Source organism: Epinephelus moara, chromosome 1 (genome assembly GCF_006386435.1).
Source record: "Epinephelus moara isolate mb chromosome 1, YSFRI_EMoa_1.0, whole genome shotgun sequence".
Taxonomy (NCBI): Eukaryota; Metazoa; Chordata; class Actinopteri; order Perciformes; family Serranidae; genus Epinephelus; species Epinephelus moara.
In genome coordinates, this window is record NC_065506.1 from 21,893,747 (window position 1) to 21,919,067 (window position 25,321).

The 25,321-nt window shown below is 39.5% G+C and overlaps 1 protein-coding gene across 2 annotated transcripts in view; it reads left to right on the forward strand.

Annotated features, from left to right (window-relative positions):
• Positions 1 to 25,321, forward strand: part of myom2b (myomesin 2b) — a 41,551-nt gene that overhangs the window by 8,010 nt on the left and 8,220 nt on the right. For both annotated transcript variants that reach the window (XM_050048572.1, XM_050048582.1), the window contains 28 exons: positions 2,497 to 2,585; positions 3,651 to 3,701; positions 3,852 to 4,016; positions 4,451 to 4,612; positions 5,517 to 5,658; positions 6,610 to 6,809; positions 7,772 to 7,825; positions 7,988 to 8,115; positions 9,098 to 9,281; positions 10,249 to 10,423; positions 10,504 to 10,625; positions 10,787 to 10,974; positions 11,093 to 11,219; positions 11,322 to 11,500; positions 12,573 to 12,687; positions 13,730 to 13,892; positions 14,028 to 14,134; positions 15,112 to 15,156; positions 15,560 to 15,696; positions 15,940 to 16,084; positions 17,227 to 17,289; positions 17,694 to 17,761; positions 18,660 to 18,773; positions 19,354 to 19,441; positions 20,505 to 20,543; positions 21,519 to 21,624; positions 22,388 to 22,454; positions 22,826 to 22,922. In XM_050048572.1, the coding sequence (XP_049904529.1) occupies positions 2,497 to 2,585; positions 3,651 to 3,701; positions 3,852 to 4,016; positions 4,451 to 4,612; positions 5,517 to 5,658; positions 6,610 to 6,809; positions 7,772 to 7,825; positions 7,988 to 8,115; positions 9,098 to 9,281; positions 10,249 to 10,423; positions 10,504 to 10,625; positions 10,787 to 10,974; positions 11,093 to 11,219; positions 11,322 to 11,500; positions 12,573 to 12,687; positions 13,730 to 13,892; positions 14,028 to 14,134; positions 15,112 to 15,156; positions 15,560 to 15,696; positions 15,940 to 16,084; positions 17,227 to 17,289; positions 17,694 to 17,761; positions 18,660 to 18,773; positions 19,354 to 19,441; positions 20,505 to 20,543; positions 21,519 to 21,624; positions 22,388 to 22,454; positions 22,826 to 22,922 (3,320 nt within the window). The remainder of the gene's footprint in view (positions 1 to 2,496; positions 2,586 to 3,650; positions 3,702 to 3,851; positions 4,017 to 4,450; positions 4,613 to 5,516; positions 5,659 to 6,609; positions 6,810 to 7,771; positions 7,826 to 7,987; positions 8,116 to 9,097; positions 9,282 to 10,248; positions 10,424 to 10,503; positions 10,626 to 10,786; positions 10,975 to 11,092; positions 11,220 to 11,321; positions 11,501 to 12,572; positions 12,688 to 13,729; positions 13,893 to 14,027; positions 14,135 to 15,111; positions 15,157 to 15,559; positions 15,697 to 15,939; positions 16,085 to 17,226; positions 17,290 to 17,693; positions 17,762 to 18,659; positions 18,774 to 19,353; positions 19,442 to 20,504; positions 20,544 to 21,518; positions 21,625 to 22,387; positions 22,455 to 22,825; positions 22,923 to 25,321) is intronic.

Genomic DNA, 25,321 nt, shown 5'->3' on the forward strand with positions numbered 1-25,321 from the left:
CTAACACTGCGTATTGAATCATCAGAATGCCTTTCTTGTCAGTCCCATAAGGGTCACTACACAAATTCAAATTAAAGTAATAACGTCAGAGTCAGCTGACTGACTGCTCTCCCTCCAGTCTTAGGAAGCTCAGCTGTTCCGAATGCTGACCTCGGTGCTACATGATCCTCCAGGATTCTTTCAGTCATCACTCTCCGTGGATCCAGTCACCTTTAGCTCCTTCTGTCTGATACTCGCACACAGTTCAGCCAACAGCAATTACTCCCTGTAGAAAACTACTCCCTCCTAAGTTGTATAAAGCTCACAAGACTATTTGAAAGATAACCACTAACACTGAAGGATGTGTGTTTTAAGTGAAAAACAAATTAGAAATAGGCTGGAAGACCTTAGAGGATAAATCTCTTTTGAATTACAAATTACAGTACCAGCAGCTTGTCATAACTTTAAGCCTGGCTCATGACAGACAGAGAAAATGCAGAATCCCTACCCCCCAACTTCTCAGCCCTCAATCTTTGGCATTCCTGCAAACCCCCCCCAACCCCCCCCCCCCCCCCCCCACACACACACACACACAGGGCTACATTTCTGTGCATTTGAAGGATTTACTGAATGCTACTATGAATCAAAATTAGAATACATCTGCTGCTCTCTCTCAGCTCCCTGCTGCAACTCGCAGTAGTCACTTCCTCCAGTTTTGTCAGAGTCATCTACTTATAACTACATCAGCCTGTGCATTCTGCGTGGGTTGAAATTCCCAAGTTAGCTGATACTGCTGTAATAAGAGGTTGTGGAAAGGTTGGTGAGAAGAGCATCAGGAAAAGACAGAGATACAGAGAGGGGGCAGAAAGATCAGGAGAGTAAAGTATAAAATTGAGAATGAAACAAGAGATTCACCTCCGAGGTTGAGGTCGGTCTTCTTGTCATGAATACATGACATGCATTGACAGTGAGGCTTTGACCCCTGTAGCAGCTCTCATGTGCCTCTTTCTCACTACATCTCCCCAGCGTGCACCTTAGCCTGTAAATTCAGTTTTCTAGAAGATTGTGCAGTTTGCTTGGGGCTTGTTAACACTGTCCAACATCAGTGGCCATATGGCTTTAGAGGGAACAAAAGGAGCAACATTAGAGAATATCAATGGCATGCTTCCTTTAAATCATGTATACATCTTCTTTACATTGGCTTTCATCAAGTTTAGGATTCGTTTTAAAGTTCTTGTTTTCACATATGGAGCCCTGCCTAGTCAGGTACCTGTCCACATATCTTACCTGTTCCATTCTTACATCACCAGTTGGTCATTTAGGTCTTCTGACTAGGACTTAGGATGCTTTCACACTTAGTGCTTTGGTTCGGTTCAATCGAACTCAAGTTCGTTTGCTCCCTAAGTGCGGTTCTTTTGGACAGTTTGGGTGCACACCAAAACATCTGGGCCGCTTGTAAATGCTGCCGTTAGAACAAGAACCAACTCTAGGCAATTATGCAACTTAATTACAAAATTAGTCCCTGATTCAGACCAAAGCAAGACAACTCTAGGTCTGAAAGCACCCCTAGTGGTTTTCCCTCAACTTAAAACAAAGTTGTTTGTGCCTTTAAAGTGGTGGCTCTGACACTGGAACGCTTTTCCTTTTCCTTTAACTGGCCTTTGCTTCACCTCAAGCTGTCTGGTGTCTGTAATTGTATTTGCTTTTAAGGTCTGTTGTTGCGTATGTGTTACTGTTTGTTTCTTTTTACTGTTTTTGGCCCTTTTTAAACAATTTCACTCCTGTGAAGCACTTTGTGCTTTTGCTCTGTGAAAGGTGCTATACTAAATAAACTTGACTTACTTAATTTACTTGTGTAAGAGACACAGAAAGCGTTGTACAACATCCTATAACTTGACCACAGCTTGCATTTTGCGGCTTGTAAAATAAGCATTTCTGAAAATGTGACTGAAAACCACTGTCATCTTTTTACCAAGAAAAGACCATATTACAGCTTAGTGGCACCGTCTCGTGTCATACCTCTATTGCCAAGTCTCGTCCAAGCATCTATCCAACCTGGCAGTACTGTAGATTCTTCTGTATATGCGAACAGGGATTTACTAAATCTTTACTCTGCCCACTCAGCTGCTGATTATCCCCGGCAACATAATGCAATCATGTGGGAAATTATTGCTCATTTGGTGCATTAGTTTCATACACATTGTAAAAGCAAATCCCTACTGGCACTCCTTCAGTGGTTTACAGTTATTCCTGTTGGAGCAGGTCCTTGTGTGTACAGTACATCTGGTATGTAGGCATTTAGTTTGTTTTTGCAGATGACTGTACACATTACTTAAGACTCACATAAACATCCAGGACTTAATATGAGGTGACTAAGAACCTTGACCCTGACTCATGGTGTCATTTACACGTGTATGCCGCTTTAAGAAATCTTTTAATCAAAATACAGTATAATTCTTAAGAGAGTCTCGATAGGTATTCTGACCTGGAAACTTGTGTTTTATTGTGTACTTATAGATGCACCACTGATGACACCGCCCAGTACACTGTTGTGGCTTCTAACTCCCATGGACAGGCTTCGAGTCAGGCCTCCATCATTGTCAAGAGTAAGTTCTTCTATGTGACTACCTTTTATCTGATGCTGTAGTGTGATGTTCATCATACAGTCACACATGAACATGCTGATTGGCAGGTCTGAATACATTCCAGCCAGACTTGTAAAGTTCTGGCTGCCAATGGCAAGAGGTTATCTGTGGGTTCTATAAAAGTCTCAAAATATCTTAGGTATTGGAGGCCGTGTTTTCAGTGCACAATGGCAGCTGTTAACCCTTCACTCAAGATTAATATTTAACATTTTTTGGACACAATGATAAACTTGATGAAGAGTTGTGGGACCAACTCTTACAGAGCTGAAGCTGTGCTTTATTACATGTTATCCTGGAAAATGTCTCCCACTCACTCCATGACGTGCTGATCAAACACAGAAGTACATTCAGTGCAAGACTCATTTCTCCGAGATGCACTACAGAGTGCTACAGGAAGTCATTCCTGCATGTGGCCATCAAACTTTATTGAATATTCATTGTATACATTAACAAATGGATGGCGGCCTAAATACAACAAAGTTTTCAAATAGAAAGCATTTGTTTATGGTCATTTATTAAAAATATTTTCAATAATTGCAGAATTGTCATTTTTACCCATGTCTTTATTTTTCATAGGGAAATATATTCCGACCCATAGCCAACCACAAAAGCCTTAGTGAAACTAATTGTTCACCCACGTGTTCTGTGAAAGTGCACCAGCTATAGAGCCTTTCAGCAAGTGCAGAACAGATTGTACTGTGCATGTGTTGTACTCCAATGATATGATACGATGTGATGCTGTGTCCCAGCCTTTATTTAGTAGCATTTAGTAGCTCCACACCTTCAACCAAAAATAGTCATCCTGGGTCACTTCTGGCTCTGAAAATCCAAGATAGCCACGGCCAAAATGCTAAAATCTAGGCTTCAAAATGGGAGTCCAGAAAACAAATGTGTGACATCATGATGGCTACGTCTGTATTTTTATAGTCTATGATTACCATCTGTCTGCCTGTTCACCAGTTTCTTAATCGTTATTATTACAACTGTCTGCTGCTAATGATGAATGATTGTTTTTTAATCACTTAGGGTTCAAGCAGGAAGAGGAGTCCTGTTCATATGCATGGCTGCCTTTCTTACGTAAGCATCATATTTACCTCCAGCTCTAAATATGTTCAGAAATTACGAGCTCAGTACCTCAACTATAAAATGTGTCTCAAGATGTTGCCACCAGCCCTGGTCCCTTCTCTCACTCATTCTCTGTTTCTTCCTTTCCCCGTGATCTCTCAGCCACCATGCTTTCCCAGATCCATTACACTAAAATCCACATTAACTTTCTGGATAAGTTTGGCCCAGTGTTTGCCTCTGAGGGAGGATCTGCCACGCTGACTGCTACCATGACCCTGAGTCCCAACCTGGCCAACCTGCAGCCTGAGGCACAGTGGTACAGAGATGGTAATGGTTATAAAGGAGCATTTTATGACTAAGTAATTACACTTTAATTGCTGGTAATATATACTGCCTGCCACAGCGACTAGCAGACCCAATCTAGTCGACATGCAGCCAGAGGCACAGCAGTGGAAAAATGGGAATATGTTACAGACACTCTTTTCATTGCTTATTAATTATAGTGGAAGAAGTTAAATAGACTCCAGCGATATACCCCCAGTTCATGAGTAGTTTAATTTGCTGTGTGTGTCTGTAGAAATTACATAAAAAGGTACCATGTGGGATAAAAGCAAATTGTAATAGTTTCAACTTTTACATTCAGAATTAGTCAAACCTCATGTATAATCTATAGAGACAAATTGCGACATCAATTAAGAATGGGGTTTTCTCAGAATTATGCAGGAAGGTACACCGAATTGATGATCCTGTCTCATTTCCAGACGAGCGTCTGTTTGATTCGAAATGGGTGAAGATTACCACTGGCAGAGGAGTCAGCACCTTGACTATTCCAAACCTGTACAAAGATGATGAAGGCCTCTACACGCTGCGCATGGTGACTAAGGGAGGCAGTGCAGAGCACAGTGCATTTGTCTCTGTTGCAGGTAACGGAGAATCATATTGGGTTTTTATTTTATTGTTATTTATTTGCTGTTACCAGGATGCAACAAATTGTACAGAGCTCTGTTAATATACTGTTTTATATTGTATTACTTAAGTCTTGTTTCCATCAAGCAGTCCAGTTCAGTTTGTTACACATTAGACCGATTATTTTTCCATTGTCAAAAGTTGTGGATGTTGCAAATAGAACCACTCCATCCTGTTTTTCGTGTTGAGGTATCGAGCACACTGACCCAGTAATAAAAGGAAATATAATTTAATTTTCTGTACGCCTCAAAGGCTATGGCCCACAGCTACCAGCAACTTTTAAGGTAGACATTTTTCTTGCATATTACCCAATGCATACGTTGATGTTGTGAATCAATCAACACAACTTCAGTGTTAATATGATAACTCTGACCATTCTGTTTGTTTTTATTCGCTGCATGAAACACACTTCAGTGATGATTGGATCTTCAGGCACTTAAAAAATGTATCTGAACTGTGAATATTCGATTTCCTCACTTGGAGAAAAACAAATGTTGGAGCATTATTTCTGTGCGCTCTGGCGGCACTAAATCCCTGCTAAACACTCTAGCCTGTTCTTTTATGCTCTGAAAATGCTGCGCAACCCTGTTCTGTGGACAGTCAGTGAGTTGTAGATGTCCCTCTGCATCGATGGTGAAGAAGAAATACAGTGAGAGCTGGATTACCTTCTGTTAACAAAACCCACCTACATAAAAAGAGTTCAGTCTGTGGTGGACACTGAACAGATCTACAGTTTAGGTACAGTACATGTCTGTACAGGTTACGTAAGTTTCTAAGGGCACTGTATGTGTAAGTGTTTGGTGGAAACGCGGCTTTACTGATGATATGATTATTAAAATACCTGTGTCACTTCCTGTGTAGATGGTCCTCCCCCAGTCCCTAATGCACCTGGTGCTCCTATGGACATCAAGATCCATGATGCCAATAGAGACTATGTCATCGTGTCATGGAAACCCCCAAATACCACCACAGAGGGACCAATCCTGGGATACTTTGTGGACAAGTAGGAGTTTCTGATAATAATCACCATAAATACATAAACTGACCAACATAAAGACTGATTACTGTAAGTCATCACACAAATGAAGGGGTTTATTGTCTTTAGGTATAGTACAGGGAATCCTTCCTTTTTCCTCTATACTTAACTACTCTGCTCACAGTTCCTGTAGATCGTTAAAAGTCTTAAAAGACTTTGAATTCATTAATCTAAAAATAAGGCCTCAATTGGTATTGAAATGTCTTAAATCAATATTTCAAAAGTCTTAAAAGACATGGAAAGAGACATGGGAAGAAAGATTTGATTTTTTTTTCTGCATTGTAAAATCTCAGTAACATCATTATCATCATCGAATCATTTGTAACATCTATTTTTATTTAATAATTTAACAATTGTCTATTGCATTAACGTCATGTAAATCAGAATTGTGGAACCAACAGCACTCATTTTGTTTCTGGCCTGGATGCTCAGAGCATATGATCCACTGTCTCCCAGCTAGCTACCAGTTTTCCCTGGACAATTTGGAGAAGTGCAAATTTACTTAAAACTGTCTATATAACCAAGATTTTGCAGCATGGCTGAAACTGTTACAAGGCTCGGTGTATTTTAAAGTTTTTTTCAACTTGACAGAAATCAAGGCACTGGAATCCCACATTCAGAGTGAGAAACACAAAATTGCCAAGTCATGTTTTAAGTTATAACAAATATTTGGCTAAAATTGCCCCTAACCCCAATTGATGTGGGATCATGTTTTTGTTTTTTTTCTCACATTTTTCGCATTGTGAAAGTGGTCTTAAATTTTATTCTGAGTGGCATAAAAAAGTCTTAAAAAGTTTTTAATTTAACTTGCCTTAAACTGTAGGAACCCTATTACATTACTGTGCTTCTCCAAGCTCTACTCTGAAAATGTTTAACTCCTTTTCTCCTCTCCCCGTCTCTTTTGATCTTTGTTTGTAGGTGTGAGGTTGGAACTGAAAACTGGACTCAATGCAATGATCACCCCATAAAGATTTGTAAATACCCAGTGTCTGGGCTGTTTGAGGCACACTCCTACTACTTCAGAGTCAGAGCAGTCAACTCGCACGGCATCAGCAAACCATCCCGCATGTCTGATCCTATCGCTGCACTGGACCCCACTGAGTTTGAGAGGCTCCATGGTGGGTTTAACTGGATTAGTGTAGAGAAATGTCACCCCTGTCTTTTATATTACATCATTTGAAGACTTGAAGAAATGTGTCCTGTAGTCACTGACATGCCAAGTGTCTCTGCTGTTTTGGTATGTTTGGATGGAGTCTATAGTCATGATTTCTTACACTAGCATATCATTATATGTCTGTTTTACTTTCTTTCACTGAGTGGACACAAAAATGCCCTCAAGGTGATGTCTTCAAATTGCTTCATTTGTCCAACTAGAAGTCCAAAACTCAAAGACTCTCACATTTAAGAAACTGTAACCAGCAAATGTTTGACATTTTACTTGAAAAATAACTGAAACGATCAATTATCAACAGTAGGTGATTACATGTTTTTTTCAATCATCTAATTGTGCAGCTCTACGTCCCACATGCTCACTTTTTTATGTACAGTACTTAAATCTCTGAGCAGGTTCACAGTTTATTATGTCAACTCACTGTAGATGAATACAAGTTATGTTGCTGCTAATATGTTAATGAGATGTGGTTTAGGTGCGGTTACTGCTCAGCATCACTGAATTATAAAAGGCCTACAATTATGGTTTAATGTAGATTACATTTTACTACACTGTTTTATTTCAGTTAAGGAAGGTAAGTTTTCTCTTTGTCTGTTCTATTGACATGATCGACCAAACTGCTTTGTTTGACATTGCAAAGTTTGGTTAATGCTTGAATGATGTTCCTTTTTTAGCGCAATCTTAAAATTTACAGGTCCTTTTGTCATCATTGATCAAAAACTCACATACTTTGATTCTATAATGTGAAGAACAGAGATATTTTCATCCCAGCAATCTTGATTTGATCAATTTTAAGAACCACAGAGCAAAACAAACTATTTTACCAAATGAACATTGAATGAATTTCTATAACTTCTACATGAACATACAGCAGATTGGTGAAAATTTTGTTTTTTTATCTTCCTGTAGCCAAAAAACTTGGAGGAAAACTAGATGTTGTGTCTTACCATGATGAAGTTGAAGGTGAGTTTTTAATAAAATTAACACATATCTATATATTACTGTATAATACCTATAATATCCCTCTAGTACATTTGTATACAAAATAGGAGGAAAACGGTGTGTGTGTCTCATGGTGCAAGTGTGTACATGTACTTAATCATTTGTGTGTGTGTTTCTGTGTAGCTGAGGGAAAGCCTCCAGGTGCTCCATCAGGAATATCTGTCTCAGAAATAGACAGAACATATGTTGTTCTGAGCTGGAAAGGCCCTGCTTATTCCAGCAAGGCTCCCATGTGGTACTACATAGAAAAGGTAACAAACTTTTCCCTTATATTGTCACCAATGCTGCATTGAATACTACACTGTATATACAACTTGGATGTATGCTGTGAGGTTGTGTGTGCAAATTTATGGTACTCCTCTCTCTTCCTTAAAGTCTAGGATTACTTATTCAGAGGCACATTAGAATGATGTAAATACAGCAAGTGTGTTAAATGTGTGGATGACAGAGTATTTTTCTGTACCCTGCTAGATTTGGTCCAACAATATTAATTTTGTTTTTAAAGCTGACTTTTGTGTTAAACTCGACGTTTTGGGTGTCAAAAAGAAAGAAGCCCATAACTGACTGATTCAAAGTTAATAAAGCCAATATACTGACATCTGGCAAACTACACTTGTGACCATACAACTAATGCTGTACTTACCAGTGTACATTCAAACTCCCAGGAGCAGCACCAGGCTTTGAAGCTAATTTGACATCATGGCCAGACAGTAGAATTACAACTTCCAGGTCTGTCATGTGATGCCAAAGGGCTCAATAAGACTTTTTCCCAGAGACTTACATTGTGAGAAAGATGTCTCTAAATCGTTTGATACATTTCTTACGGCATCACAACACTCATGAAATGACTCATTTCACTATCAGGATTTAATCCATTTGGTCTGCTAAAATTTGGAAAGTCTAAAAGACCTGTACAATTAAATAATTTCATCCCCATTCAAGTTAGTGGAGCACTAAACTGGAAGTTAGCCACTTGGTCAGCTAAGTCCAGAGTGCATTTGCTCTATGGGTCCAACAATGTGGACGACCTGGGTAATTTTATACCGGAAGTCAAACTATTTTGGCTTTGCGCACCACTGAGCAACTTTCACAGGCATGAATGGGGCCCCCAATGCTGTACCAGTTCTCTTTATACATCCATGTGTACACTACTGTTCTTCACTTCTCTAGAATATATGATTTTTCGTGTGATGAAATAGCAGTTTTCTGATGTCTCTTTCTGTCTCCCCACAGTGCATGGCAGAAGGTGGTGCGTGGCAGCGTGTTAACACCCAGGTTCCTATTCGATCTCCCCGTTACGCCGTCTTTGACCTAGCAGAGGGCAAACAATACCAGTTCAGAGTTTTGTCTGCCAATATCTATGGAAACAGTGAGCCATCGGAGCCATCTGCACTTATTGAGACTCTGCAGCTCAAAGGTCTGTTGTTGATGTCTTCAGTGGAATTTATCCACATTTTGAAGGGTAACTCTAGTATTTTTCAACCTGGACCCAATTTTCCCATGTTTTTCTGGGAACAAATGGAGACAATTTTTTTTTGAACTGGTCCAGTATTGAGCGAGGGTGCTGCAGCAAGCACTGGCAAAACAGGCGGTAGTGCATCCATGTGGGGTATGTGCACACCGTCTGTTTACATCCACTAAAAGTGTCAGATTATTATTCCAATTGTCAGACAACATTTTGGAAGCAATCTCTACAGAGACGGACCTTTTTGTTAAAGAATAAGATCCTTTTTGTTAAACCAAAAAAAGCCCCAGCGCTATCACCAAAACCACCAGACTCCATTTTAATTAACAGTAATTTTAGCATGTATAGACCCAAGGTACTTTCACATGTCACTGGGTTAATTAAGGGTTTATTTTAACCAAACCAGAGCTAGTGATTTTTGTAGTAGTGAAAGGACAAACCAAAAAGGTTTATTTTGTTTCTGTCCACTTTGAACGAAGTGTGTTTTACAATTATAAAATAACTGTTTATTTAAATGAAGTCTGGTATGTTTAGCCATAGCGATATCTGGTCTGTCTCAGGTTTAACAAAAATGATTTTTACTCTTAAACAACAAGGTCTATTTCTGGGATCTTTTCGATAATGTTGTCAGACATTGAGAATAACAATCTGAGCTCGTCAGTGGCAAAAACAAGCACTTTTGATGGACTTAAATTACATTGCAGCCTGATGTGCAGCTGCCGGCTGCAGCCCTCTCTCTCAATATTGGACTAGTTTCAAAAATACTTGTCTTCATTAGTCTCTTGGACAAAAAAACATGGTGAATTAGGATCCAAAAAATACCCAAGTTACCCTTTAAGCTGGTGTTGCGTTCATTGTTATCACTTGTCATTTTTATCATTCATGTTAATTTTTTACATTTGCTATGTTTTGTTGTCAGGTGTGCCATCTGCTCCCGGTCAGGTGATTTCTACCAGGGAAACAGACAGCTCTGTCCTCATCCAGTGGGCTGCTCCAAAGGAACCCAACAATCTGATTGGCTACTACATTGACCAGTGTGTGAAGGGCTCCAAGGACTGGACCTCAGCCAATCACAAACCTCATAGACACACCAAGTATGTTTTTCAACCAAACAATGTGCCTTTCTATAATAGTTGATTATCTTATGCTCATGTATGTGATTCTGTCTCTGCAGGTTTGTGGTTAGCGGTCTGACCACAGGAGAAACCTACATGTTCCGTGTCCAGGCGATCAATGAGCTTGGTCTGAGTGATGAATCCCAGGAGTCTGCACCTCTGACTGTTAAGGCTGCCCTCAGTCAGTATTCATATATTTTGGTCATTATTGTCGATGATAATGGTGACAGTGATGATTATCTGCTTTGTAATATCTTGCTGCTGGACTGTGTTGATCATTGTGATGATTTTGATGATTATTATTGTAATCAAAAGTATTAAAATTCAGTATTGCCTTTTCAGCCCCCCCCTCCGCTCCTTACGACATTGCACTGCTGAACTGTGACGGTCATTCAATGGTTCTGAACTGGAAGAAGCCTCTTAACTCTGGAGGAGCAAAAATCAAGGACTATTATGTGGACAAAAGACGCAGCGGAACAAGCATGTGGAGGGAGATTCACATCCCACCAATCTCTGACAGACTTTACAAGGTACATTGATGTCTGTTCTTAAGCTCACCTGTTTTCTGTTGTTACTGGAAGTCTACCTTAAAACATCCAAACAAACTGATTGGCATGTTAGTAACCATGGTAACCTTTTTATTTACAGGTGGGCGGCTTGACAGAGGGAGCAGTCTATCAGTTCCAGGTGTATGCAGCCAACTTGGCTGGCCTGGGACATGCTGCCAAACACTCAGCCGACTTCACCTGTGAGGCCTGGACTATGCCAGAACCTGGTTAGTAAATGTCAAAAATATGAAACCTCTACACGTTTAAAGCAATCATTCAAATGTCCACAAATATCTGTCTCTTCTCCTCTTATTCTGTGTGTCCTTCAGGCCCTGCCTATGACCTGTCTTTCAGTGAAGTGAGGGATAAGTCAGTGGTGGTCGAGTGGCAGAAGCCTATCTATGTTGGTTCTGGACCAATCACAGGTTATCATGTTGAGTATGCTAAGACGGGCACTTCTGAGTGGACCACAGCCAACGAGAAAGCTGTCAGTCACCGCTTCCACAAGGTGGGGGCATTTTTATTATGGTTCTTTATTTCTTTCAGCATAATAATCCGTTAATAATCAAAGAGTTTAGATTCCTTGAGGGATTTTTTAAACAAAAATGTCAAATTTTTTTTGTTCAAACTTCTCAGTTATTAATGGGCATCTGGGGCTTTTGAAAATTGCAATGCGCATTTTAGGACATTTTGTAAACTAAACTAAAGACTAATGATTCATTGAGAAAATATCAGACATATTTGATAATGGAAAAAAATTGCTTTTAAGTTGTGCCTCAAGTTTTTAAAATCTTATTTTTCTGTTTTTCCTTATCGGACCTTTGTCAAAAAGTGTAAAAAAAAAAGTTTTAGGATCAGCACAGAAAAACTGACAGTATCTCTTGCACAACTCAGCATTCAAATTTATCTAACTTAGTGTGTAACTTTACTGTGTAAAATATTACTGTGGAGAAACTGGATGCTGGTGTTTATCATCAGCACTGCTGAATCAAGTTACAGCTATTGTATATCGTGCTCCTTATGCTACAGTGTACGTTGTTTATGCTCAGCACTATGCTCTGTGCTCCTGTTCACTATAATATTATAAACCTTCATAAATTACATTTGAGCCTTCTATACCAGCATATAGTGTTTTGTTCACTTTACTGCACAACACAGTGATACAGTTTCATTAAACTGTGTGACACTGACATCTAGTGGGTGAAATGAACAGTTACTGACTGAGCTGAGCTACAAAAGTAGATGTGTTTGGTTTTAGAATAAAAATATTAATAGCAATTAGGAGGCTTGTCTCATGTGACAAGTCAACAAAATTAACATTATATATATTTTATTGCTGTTAAAAGCAAATAATATTTAGTGACCTCATGAAACATGAGTTGCAGAAGTTGGTTAACTTATTACTGCTCCTGTCACTATCTCACCTGCCAAATAAATTGTCAGAAATCTGTAACAGCAACTGTTTCTGATGTTGAGGAAATACATGCATACATACAAAGTTAATGTCACATGTAACTGTCAAATTTGCCCAAATATATGAATAATACAAAAGGCTGTTTTCTTGTCTGTTTGTTTCCTAGGTTACAGGTCTGGAGGCAGGAACCAGCTACGTGTTCAGGGTGCGTGGGGTCAACGCTGCAGGAGTTGGCATGGCTTCAGGGCAGTCTGACCCTGTGACTGCCAGGACTTTGGAAGGTAACATTTATTTACAAACAGTCAGACATTAACACATTTGTGTCGTCTTTAGTGTTTTTAATTTCTGAAAAAGGCATATCTTTGAAAAGACACAGCATACAGTAGTAAACACACAACTTTGCTACATGGGAATAATGTGCTCATTTTTTAAAGTGCTGGAGGCAAAATGAAAGTGTGGGGTGGTGCAGATAAATATATAAGAACCCACTAAAATCAACAGGGTTCCTTCACATTTTCCATTTCAAAATTTCCACTTGTATTTCCAGACTCTCTGTAGATTTTCAGGTCATATTTGACATCTAGATACAGATAGCTAAAATAAGTTGAAAAACACTGTTTGTGCAGCCTTGTTTTTCCACTGTGACCATGGAAACAATGATGTACACAGCCATAGAACAGATAGTCATTTAACTTTTCTGAGAACTACATCACTGCATAACTCAAAATGTTAAGGCAATCTTAATATTTGGTTATTTTAGATGCAGTGCAATTCAAAGATACAGACACATTTTCTTTCATACTAATTCGGTCGTGGTTTTCTGGATTTGCTTCAGATATGAGGCACTTGGGTCGGAGCTGTTTTGCAGGCTGTGATATACAGGTGTAGAGCAGGTCTGTGCAGAAGTCTGCGCCATACCTCTTGCCTTGCTTTTGACAGCATCAGGTGCACTATGGCCTGCACTGTCTCACACAGCGGTAAACATTTTGGCTGCACTGGCTGCCTGCTCCAAACATCATGGAGGGGGGAAAAAACACTCAAGAAATACTCATTTTTATTTATTTATTTAAAAAAAAAAAAAAAAAAAACAGGACAGGGGCAATAGTCTGGAAACAAAAATATTTTTCCACTGTCATTTCTTTTTTCCATACTAATCCAGAGCTGCATATTACTTAAATCAAATTCCATACTTTTCCATACTGTGTAGGAACCCTGAATATATTAAATCTATGGAAAATTCCATCAGTGCCTTTTTGGCAGACTGAAATGGGTGCAGTTTAAAAAGAAAAAGCTCACCTGTGTGTTTGTCTCTGTGTATTCAAGGCTCCCAGGAGGTATCCTGCGTTGTGGATGAGAAAACAGGTGACATTGTTCTGTCATTCGAGTCCTGCCAACTCCACGAGGGCTCTCAGTTCATCTGGAAGAAAGATTACAAAGAAATTACAGATTTCTCCAAAGGAATTGAGATTAAGACTGAAGGCAGCCAGTAAGACTACTGACACACCCACACATACACACACACAGTCACACAAATATTTGTGTTCACAAGTTAACACTTGGATACTGTAAAAAATTTTTTATCATCTGTCTGTCTCTGTCTCCATCCTGCCCTGCTCCGTAGTTCTAAATTGATCTTTAAGAGCGCAGAAAAAGAGGACTTTGGGACGTACTCTGTTTCTGTCACCCACACAGAGGGAGTGTCATCCAGCTACACTATCACTGCTGAAGGTAGGATTCACCAGTCACTCTATCAGTGTGGCTTTAACCATCCAGCCAGACGCTGGCCTTTTAAAATGTAAAGAAATCCAATAAACTAAAATTTTCTCTGCAAATAAAACTATTGAATATGTTTCAGTTATTTACAGCCTAGACTGACAGATTATTCATTCCTATTGATATGCAGTAATTTGAGTTGTTGCTTTTATCTGTAGCATCTCATCAGCATTACATTAAATGGCTTTAAATATTTGCTTCCTTCATCTGTATATGATTATCTGTCATGCCTTGATCACTGAACAGATGTACTGCAACATCAAAAGTACCCTATGTATGGAAGAGCCGAGGCGATGTGTAGGATGAAATAAAGATGAAAGTAATGAGACAGTGCTTAATAATGTTCGAACTGGCATGTAGGCAACAAACAGTTTCATTACACATCTGATGAATACTAGCAGAGCATGCTGCTCACAAAATGTCTCCGAGCTTAAGGCAGTCAGTGTGAGTGTTTTAAAACCACGTCTTCGTGGCAAAGGGCTTTCTGTCAGGAAATTTCGCAATATTTTCCCTGCTATTGCACCACTATGCTACTGGGCTATAATATTATTATTCAGTGAGCCTCACACTGATTGCTTTCCATTTGTCCTACAGTTTTTTCAGCCTAACCTACAATAATTTCCAAATTCCTAGTATACAAGGTATCAGAGGTACTTGAGAAGGCTCCGATCACCAGCCATAAAAATAGCCATGATGTATTATCTTCCCATTGGCTATATTTGCTTTGGGCTGTAAGTGTTTGTAGATTTATCAGCCTCTGTTTATCAGACACAATTGCAGTATTGACTTCTCCAACTCCAAACTTAGTACCTGAAGCACCTGTCAGAGTTTATGATAAAGTGACATCTATGAACAAACTGTAAGATGCATCTGAATTGCTTGTTTGTGCCCATGGTTGCATGAAATGAATAAGCCGTCTCCCTCTGTTTCAGAGTTGGCAAAGATGCTGGCACTGAGCTATGATATCAGACATCCAAGTAGGTACCTCTGGCTGACTCTCTCGATCTCTCATAATCTCTCTCTTTGTCCCTTTTAATCTCTCTTCTTACACTTTTTCTCTGCTGCGCCTAATCTCTTTTACCCACTTTCTCTATTTATCAGTTTCTCCCTTTCACGCCTTCATTTTGCTTTGTTCTGAATCGCTTTGAACCTTTCAGATTTCTTTCTTCTTTTAGGAGCATATTTCGTTTTTTATTTGATCCAAAAAGTCTTACCTGCCTTTGCATCACCTGTCTAACCACTATTCACCTCACCTGTTCTTTAGCCTCCTCTCCTCTCCTGTTACTAATAACTTAACAACCGTTTGGTTAAGTCATTAGCACATATGTGAAATAATGTATTTGAACCCATAGCCTTCCTTTATCCTCTTCTCTCCTCTAGTCATCCCGCTCAAATCAGAGTTGGCCTATAAGATTTTGGAGAGAGGCAGGATGAGGTTCTGGCTGCAGGCTGAAGAGATTTCTTCCAATGTCACCTACAAATTCTTTGCCAACAACAAGGAACTGTCTGGAGCTGATGTAAGATACGCTGTAGTTTAAGGCATGGACACATAGTATTGAGAAATGGAAAAAAATACTTCTTCCACTGGCCTCAAGCTGAAAGGATTGTCTGTCTTCCCTCGATGCACACTGAACATGATTCATTCAGCTGCATGTTGCAACATTAAAGCTACAGTAAAAAAAAACATTCATATTCACAAGGTCTATCTTCAAGTATAATATGGCCTCTTTTTCACAACAACCAACTCTATTTTTCTGCAGCCGAACAAGATGGGTCATGACGTCTCTACAGGTATCATTGAGTTCATCATGGACCATTTCACTGCAGAAAATGAGGGGACATATACCTGCCAGATCACAGACGGAGGAGGCAAAGGACAGAGTTCATTGGTTCTGATTGGAGACGGTAAGAGACGCCAGGTCTAATTTTTCACTACCAGCATCCCCACTGTCTTTCTAAACTGGTCAAACCATGTTCAACCCTGCCAGAACTGACTACCATTTACCACTTTAACAATGGTGATCAGTGGCAGTGCTGCCCCTAGAAATTCTTATATGGGTGGCCACATGCAGCCACTGAAAATCTTTGGGTGGCACACCAAAACCAAAAGCCATGACTGAATTTCAGGAATTTAATCATGATGCTGTTGAAGTACATAGGCTCGTTGAAAACTATTTTTGATGCTGGTACAGTTAACATTATGAGCTCCACAACAATCCTGTTTTAATGTGTTTTGTATATAAACATGTTAGGTGATTCATTGTTCTTCAAATAGGCTGTCATGTTTAGGGGAGACTCGTGGGTAACCACAGAACTCAGATGTCTTGAGGTGAGAGTTCAGGGCACCCCTTTGGAAGGTGGCATGCCAGTTGTTGCTTTGACAAAATTTAGCCTAACTTTGGAGCATTATTTAGCCACTAAAGCTATGCCAACATCTGGTATCAATAGGTGCCGTAGGAGTCTAGTTTTATAAGATACCACTCCCGTCATGCTAGATTAAAAAAATGACTGCGCCACAGCCTCTTAAAGACAGTAATGTCTGCCTCTAAGTGTTTTTGCTGGAGGCGGGGAATATTGTATGAGGGTGTCCCAAAAAAAAAAAAAAATTCCATTGTAGCTGCTGTAGTATGTAGAGTCTGTGTGCGAAAAGAAGTTGCTGTTTTAAAATCCTTATTTTCCTCCTTACGTAACAGTGAATATGCTGCTAAGCCTCAGCCAGAACGAACACAGCCTGCTGAGACATATCTCGTATAAAGTATATATATGTGCTTGACCTAACTGCATCTCCAGTAAAAAAAAAAAAAAGACTAGATTATATAAATTTATTCAGTTCATTAATGTAAAGGTGGTTTTGACGCTGCTACTGTATGTATCAAGGACGCTCAACGATTCAAGTAAAGCAGCTTGATTTCATAAATTGTGATTCCACTCTCATACAGAGGACCATTAGCTAGCTAATCCACTGACAGAATCTATAGCAACTACTGGCAGCAACACTTTGATCTTTTAATTATCCTCTGTTTATGTGAATCTGTATGTGCACACAGCTTTCAAGGCCGCGCTGGCTGAGGCTGACTTCCAGAGGAGAGAGTACATCAGAGTCAAGGAGGGTAAGAAATACAAAACATCATCCACTCAGAGGCTTGTATGAGCTTCTACTCTACTTAGCCTGAGACCAGCTTGCCACCATGTTGCCTGGGAGACAACTAATCTAATAATGAGCATAAAAGAAAGAAACAGACCTGCATTACTTAAAGTGGGAGATGAAACCGTCAAACTTAAAATGAACCCATTTGAAATGGCTCGCTACATGAAAACACGAGTCCCAAATTGAGAAATCTATAGAGCAGCTACCATAGGGGGAGTGTAGATTCCATAGTGGTATTTTGCATAAAGAATTTTAAGATCATACGTACACATAATGCAGGTAACAGAGCTCATACAATCAATTACAAGTCATTTGCTTTTAACTCACGTCTTCTGAGCCTTTCTCTCCTGCCTTCATACAACTCAGGTCCCCACTTCAGTGAGTTTCTGTCACTTCAGGTCGGAGACGACTGCTCTGTCACTTTGGTCTGCAAGGTAAACACCGCCAAACTCAATAATTATTGAATATTTACACTCTAAACAAATGGGAGTCTGACTCATTAGCCATTCTACGGAGGCTGAGTGCAGGATGTGAAAAAGCTGTGTAATGATAAGGTCCAGATTGAAAATGACCAGAATTACACTGTCAGGATTTGTTTTGGCTTTGTTAGCATGAAGCACATAATTAAGACAATTTGGAAATGAAAGTATTGTTCATATCCCTCGAGACAATCTGAAGCCGACATCTGTTTAATCTGTTTGTCGGTCCAGCCCAAACAAGTGCATTTTAAATAATGTAGAGACAGGACAGACATATGCAGTAAATTAAGTGGAGTGAATGTTGTGACTATACACAGAAGACAAACTTTTTTTAATCAAGCATCAGCCATTTTGCAGAAATATGTGTCAGTGATTAATTAGGGTAATGTATATTCTTTGAACATGACTACAGGTCAAAGTTCTGAGGGGGTACAGTGGGTTTTTTATCCATGACATGGAGTGAAGGAACTGACTTGTTCGATTTTCATCTTGTAATATATATAGTCTGAGGTACACAGCTTTAATGGCACTGCTAACAGGTTTCTATAAGGCAGAACCAAAGTTTAAATACACACAGAACATCTCTAATGGCCCTCTTACACTTCAAGTGTTAAATAGCCTGGGCCGCCATAAAAAGATGAGGTGTAACACATCAGCTCAGGACTGATAAGTGACTCTTAGAGGCAGATTAATGGGGGAAGTGCAAAAATGCAGTTTTTGGGCTGGGTCCATCTGAGCATTAATTGGTGCCATTGGGATTTGATGATATAGAAGCTATAAAAGAAGCAAAAACCTCCTCCTTTTTAATGCTAATTATGTTTTAATAAAATGTGATTATGTTTCTTTATTGCAGGTCGCTAACTTGAAGAAGGAGTCAGTGTTCCACTGGTTTAAAGAAGACACTGAGATCATCCCTGATGTAAAGCCTGACCTGGCATCAGGAGTCTGTAAACTGCCAATTAAACTGGTAACTTCACTTTCTTACTGTTAATGAATGCTATGAAACAGTTTACAATACTATAGTTATACATGCACATACCAGGATGTAGCATGTATAAGTTACACTAAGTCAAGGAATGGATGCTATTTTTTGTTTTGCTGATTGGGTACAAACAAGCTTTGGTGGTACGGTATTAGTTTACCAGGTTATTTATAAATCCCAAATGTATGATTTTCCATACCGTCAAAAATACACATGCCACTCTTTCTATTAAACTGATACAGAGATGCAGTTTTCAGGCGATGTAGTACACAGCATGCACCACCTGAGGTCAGTGTCTATTGGTGGAACAGGCAGCTGAGGTGAGAAATATGGTGGCTGAAAGTAGTGGGGATAACGTTGCAGGACTAGTAAGAAGCCACCCAGCAAAAGCAGAGAGAAACAGTGGGGAAAAACAGCATATATTTACATTTAACTTGCAAAAACAAGGGCACTTTGTTCAAAAATAAAAGATCTCACAATGTGTTCAGATTTAGAATTCAACAAATTTGTGTTCCCCATATCCTCTACACTACTTTATGTGTACCCTTTTTTGTTTCTTCTCCAGTTTTCACTGAAGACAGCAGGAATTTATAAGGCCACCATCAGTGATGACAGAGGAAAAGACAAGAGCCAAATTGACATCTCCGGAAAAGGTAAACATATCTGTCTTAATTTATCTCGCTGATTAATTACGGGAGTAATTCACCGACGTGCCGCCTGGCTGGTTTTCTAACTGAGCATAAACGGAAAAAGAGCTTGATGCTCATTAAAAAGTGTGAGACAGGAAAAACAAATATGATCCAAATGTAAAGACTCTATCTGTATACGGTAAACTAATGAATTTTTAAAAACCCCAACTTTATTTTTTCCAGCTAGGGTATAAAAATAGTTCTTGCCATGTGACAACTCGCTCACCTGCTGGCTGTATTTATTCCTGAGAAAAATCCATTTTAATGTTCCTGTAAAAGTTGTTTGAAATAAGCTGGTGCTCTGTAGAGCTGCAAGTAGTAATTATTTTCATTATCAAATAAGCTGGACTAATCAAGACTAACTGATTAATCATTTAGGCCCTTAAATGTAAAAGGAAAAAAAAAGCTCATCACAATCTTGACATCTTCAGATTGCTTCTTTTGTCTGTCCAGCAGTCCAAAACCCTAGGATTCTTTATTCACTGTCATGAATGACAAAGAAAAGCCGCATATTCTCACATTTAAGATGCTGGAATGAGCAAACGTTTGACATTTCTGCTTGAAAAATGAATGAAACAAATAAGTGATTATCAAAATAGTTGGCGATTTATTTTCTTTTGATTGACTAATCGATTAATTGACTAAATGTTGCAGCTCTAGTACTCTGTAATACATTAAGCTTGTACTTCGTAATGCCCTTTGATGGCAGAATTGAATATCACTGTCCTTTTAAGATCCCATTATATCCCTTCTCGATTAGAGGTTAGCAAGTATCTTATCAGACATTAGCTGACAAGTACAGCTGTTCACACCTTTTCTCCATTTTACCTAAGTTGGGTCACCCCAGCAAAGAACACAAGTATTCAGTAAATATATTAATACTAATGGCAGCAGAGATACAGAGACAACACCCTGAAGATGAACCTCTCCGTACTGAGCATTGAACGCAGCCACCAGAGGGCAGCATCGTGACTTTTCCTCCTCTTGGCTCTTTCCCTGACCCCGTGTTTTTCTGCCTCTCTTCTAGTCTTTGACGAAGCCATAAACAAGATCAGCCAACTGGCTGGTGGGTATCTGCCTTTTACACACACACACACACACACACACACACACACACACACACACACACACACACACCAATTATCTCACTAACACATATCCATATTAAAAGCAGTACTTAACATCAGCGTCATCATCCTCTACCCACTGAAGGGATCAAGTGCAAATTATCTGAACACGACACAATCACACCACATTGATAAAAGATTTAGGAGATCCATCACCAGGCTGATACATTTCTGTTTTTAAAATCCCACTGCTACACACAGACACACTCAAACACACAAACACACACACACACACACACACACACACACGCACACTTATCAGCGTGTGGCAGAAGTTGTCATGCTGGAAGCATTTGGCCATCATGCCATCATGTGGTGAAATCACTTTAAAATTCCACTGCGCTGTCACAGTGACAGTGTGGAGGAGCATCTTACTCCTATTTTAAGAGACAGTCACTTGACAGCTCTGCAGCAACTGTTACAGCAGTGGTTGCAGAGGAGAAGAGGGTTCATTACTGTGATAATGGGAAACCATGGTGATGTGACCAGGTGGATGACACACTTGTACACTTGTAATGTGCAGTGAGCAAAGTCCCACACAGACAGAATGTAGTATAAAACTCCCTTTGAGGTATAATAGCTTTTTAGGGAAAAAAAGTTATTAAAGCTTCTGATGTTTGAAGCGTTTTATTGAATGCAGCATACAAACAGGCTGCACTCTAAAATCTGCACTCTGCTTCATTAGTGCAATTCTGCTCTCCAAGCTGGATAAAGGTAACATAAAAAGGGAAGTCTTAAAATAGATGCTACAAATGGCTGCAGATGGAGGTTTGATTTTATGTGATTAATTCTGCGCAATAAAGTGCATCGTTCAGAGAGGCCAGGTTATCCAGCAGCAGATGGAAAATATGTATCAGATTCTCATTTCAAATGTGCCCCTCCATAACCTCTATCACCTCCATCACCCCCTCTAGGTGCCAGTGCAGCAGAGCTGGTGATTAACTGCACAGCAACAGGCATTCAGCTGCAGTGTCACATGAAGTATTACACCTCAGAGATGAACATCACCTGGTATCATGGGTAAGAAATTATATTTATAACGCTAATAACACTGCCACCACAGCACCACCACCAAGTACTACTGTGAGGAGGAAGAAGAAGAAGAAAATAATGACAATACCTCCAGTATTTGTAGTCGCAGCAGTGGTTTTAGGAGGAATAAGAGTATTCTTTAAAGTTTGCCTATAAACATGCTGACCACAAACACATTATTCCGCTTTTCTCTCAAGTTAAACTGCCGGGAGTGGCAAAAACAATAAGCAACATAATAAAACTTGTGATGGCTGTTGGCAAGTGTTTTCATTATCCTGCTTATTGCAGTAAAATGGCCCTGTTTTGTGACAAAAATCCCACCCCTATCATTTTCTATAAAGAAGCAGGGTTTTTTTGCACTTAAAAGCACTCTGTCATACCCTGGAGATTTTAAAATGTGGAGGAAGAACAGAAATGAGGAAAGACCGACAGAAAAAATGACAAAAAAGAAAAAAAATTAAGTGAAGCGAAAGAAAAGAGAGAAGGGTGACAGGGGGTAGTGGAGGCTTTTCTGTTATTCAATTATTCAAAGAACAAAAATTATGGAGATTAGATTTTTAACCTCTCCCTGTTCATTCTGTGAGTGTGTGAGTGAGCCACAGATAGCAGGAGAGAGAGGAATTGGTATCCCTATGCGTAACATTAGGCAGGCATGTAAACATGATTTTCCATTACCTCCGCAACAGGCTTCACCTGCTCACAAACACTACACACATAAACACTAACCTCTCCTCTGCTCTCTTCTCCTCAGTGAGACTAAACTCTCCCACAGTGACAAGATTGTGATTGGAGGAACCCCTGCTATGGCAACCATGGAGGTATTATTGTCTCCTGTACAGTGCTAAACAGTATAGGTGGATCATACATGGGTAATTTTACGACAGTAAAGCCCTGCAGGGAGTAGCAATGTTGCTTAAAAGTCCTCAGAGTGTCTTTGTAGAGGTGATACCAGGGCAACTTTAAGACGAATGAGATAATCTCACCTTGAATAAAAACATCATACATTTAAAAATTCATTAAACTTCATTAATTAAGCAGTGTATCTTCCTTTTGCTTTTTGTCACAAAGCTTTATAACTGTAATTACCCGCTAGATGAATGAGTCTTTTTCAAACCATGAATTAAAGTAGAAATAAATAGCCCGACACTGATTAGTTGATGGGTTTTTTAATTGATTGATTGATTTACAGGTGATTGAGCCGGTGGACAAGGACAAAGGATCTTACTCCATCGTGATCACCGACCCTGAAACCTCACACAAACGCACAATGGACCTCAGCGGTGACGGTCAGTGCCTCCTCCTCTCTCAGTGTCACTCACTCTTTTTATTGACAGTACAGTAAAAGCGGGGCTGGAAACAACACAGTCGCTTGTTTTTATGGAGCTCTTGGCTTCAGTCTGTAGTTTAAGACTTTGAAGTGGTACTCCAGCCAAAATCTTTCTTTTGAGTATCAAACACTCATCCCTGTAGGCTTGAGAACCGGCTGTAAAAAGTTTGCTGTTTGCTCTTGTACAAAAAAGCAGCTGTATTGAATTCATGACGGTTACAATGGATTCCAATAGGGACAGGTCTTCATGCAGGAGAAGTATCAAAATATCAAAAGAAACTCTTCAAACTGCTCCTTACACATATTCAGCTTATCTCCCATCCTCCCAATATACTCACTATGTTCCAGTAATATTTTTGACAGTTATTGGCTTGGATGTCACATTACTCCCCAAGTTCTGAAACTATGCCAGATGTAGTGTATCTAAATCTTTTTTTTATTAAAATATGTTAGTTAAGCTATCATTTATTAAACACCCCCTCCAGTGAAAATTAAAGTTTTTAAACTCGTTAACATTTCCATACGATGTTTTTTTTCTGACATATTTTATAAGACATATCACAAGCAAAATAGGCAGTCAATGCAGTGGCTGAGCATTTCAGCTTTGAGACAGCAGTAAACCAATAACAGTCTCAAAAACACAGATTCAGACAGCCACGGTTTCACTAATCATATATCTAGGGAACCAATCCCGTCAACTTTTAAAACAAGGGGTGTCAGAGGAGAAGCTGTCGTATTTTGCATGCAAAGTTTCACTTTAACTTATCACAGCTGGCATCAGGAACAATGTTTTCCTAACACTTGAAGTTCATTTTATGATTTTGCACAATTTCTACCTTTTCAGTGTAATGGTGACAAGATCTACTGACTTGAATGAAAATATACATTTTGCAAAAGTGAGCCTGCAACGTTGACACATTTGTTTCATAGTTATTCATATTCCATCAATTTTGGACAGATATGGAAATATACAATCATCTATTTTCCATAACCGCTTGTCCTGTTAGGAGTCACAGGGGGCCTGGAGCCTATCCCAGCTGACATCAGGCAGTTCGCCAGACTATCACAAGGCTAACATATAGAGACAGACAACCATTCACACTCACATTCACACCTACGGCCAATTTAGAGTCACCAATTAACCTGCATGTCTTTGGACTGTGGGAGGAAGCCAAGTACCTGGAGAAAACCCACGCTGACACGGGGAGAACATGCAAACTCCGCACAGGACTCCCCCATTCCAGGGTTCTAAACCCCCACCCAGGGGTTATGAATGAATATATTATGTTAAGGAATACAAGTCGCTCTATTAAAGTTGATATTAAAGGGATAGTTTGGGATTTTTGAAGTGGGGCTATATGAGGTACTATGGTCAGTGTGAAACTTTCAGTAGATGGCTCGTTATTTACAAAAGAAAAGTTTATTTAACGTCTAATCTTGTAACAGCACTTTCTGACCCAAAAAGCGGACCTGTGGAGTAATACAGCTCGTGGCAATGTTTGCACAGTAATACAGAAGTTTCACGGTTGAGAAAATGTAGTGCCAAAGGAAAGGGCTGTCTGATGGTAAGGTAAAGCGGTGGAAATATCCTCAATATACAGGGTGTCTACAAGTCCTTACAAAGTCTTACAATGTCTTGAAATTAATGTTACAACAATAAGGCCTTAAAGGTAATTTGAATTTGTTGAGGTCTTAACTACTGCAGACATTTTATCTGATTTAATTTATCCATTTCTTAATTTCTTTTTGTGAAAACGAGTGAAGCCCTTCTGTGTTAAAGTACACATTTCTTATGTTACAAATCTTTAAAAAACTATAATGCTGTCATTTTACGTCATACCTGCACTTACCTGTTGGAAAAATTTAAATTGATTTAACTCTACATATACACACTCTACATTCTACTACTACATATTTCAAGACCACATATATACTACTTGCCTGCAATGCTTATCTGCGATGCTTAAAGGGATAGTGCACCCAAAAATGAAAATTCAGCCATTATCTACTCACCCATATGCCGATGAAAATTCAGCCATTATCTACTCACCCATATGCCGATGGAGGCCCTGGTGAAGTTTTAGATTCCTCACATCCCTTGCGGAGATCGGCGGGTGGAGCAGCTAGCACACCTAATGGCAGACAGCGCCCCAAATTGAAACCACAGAATATCTGCATACTGCTCATCCGTAGTGATCCAAGTGTGCTGAAGCCCCGACATAAAAAGTTGTTTCGAAAAACGTCATATGAACTCTGTTTTTAGCCTCACTGTAGCCTGTAGCTCTGACTGCTTCTCTCTGCTCCGCGTTCACGTGTGCGCGCTCAGGGTGATCGGTGATCTCTGAAGAGCAGCAGTCT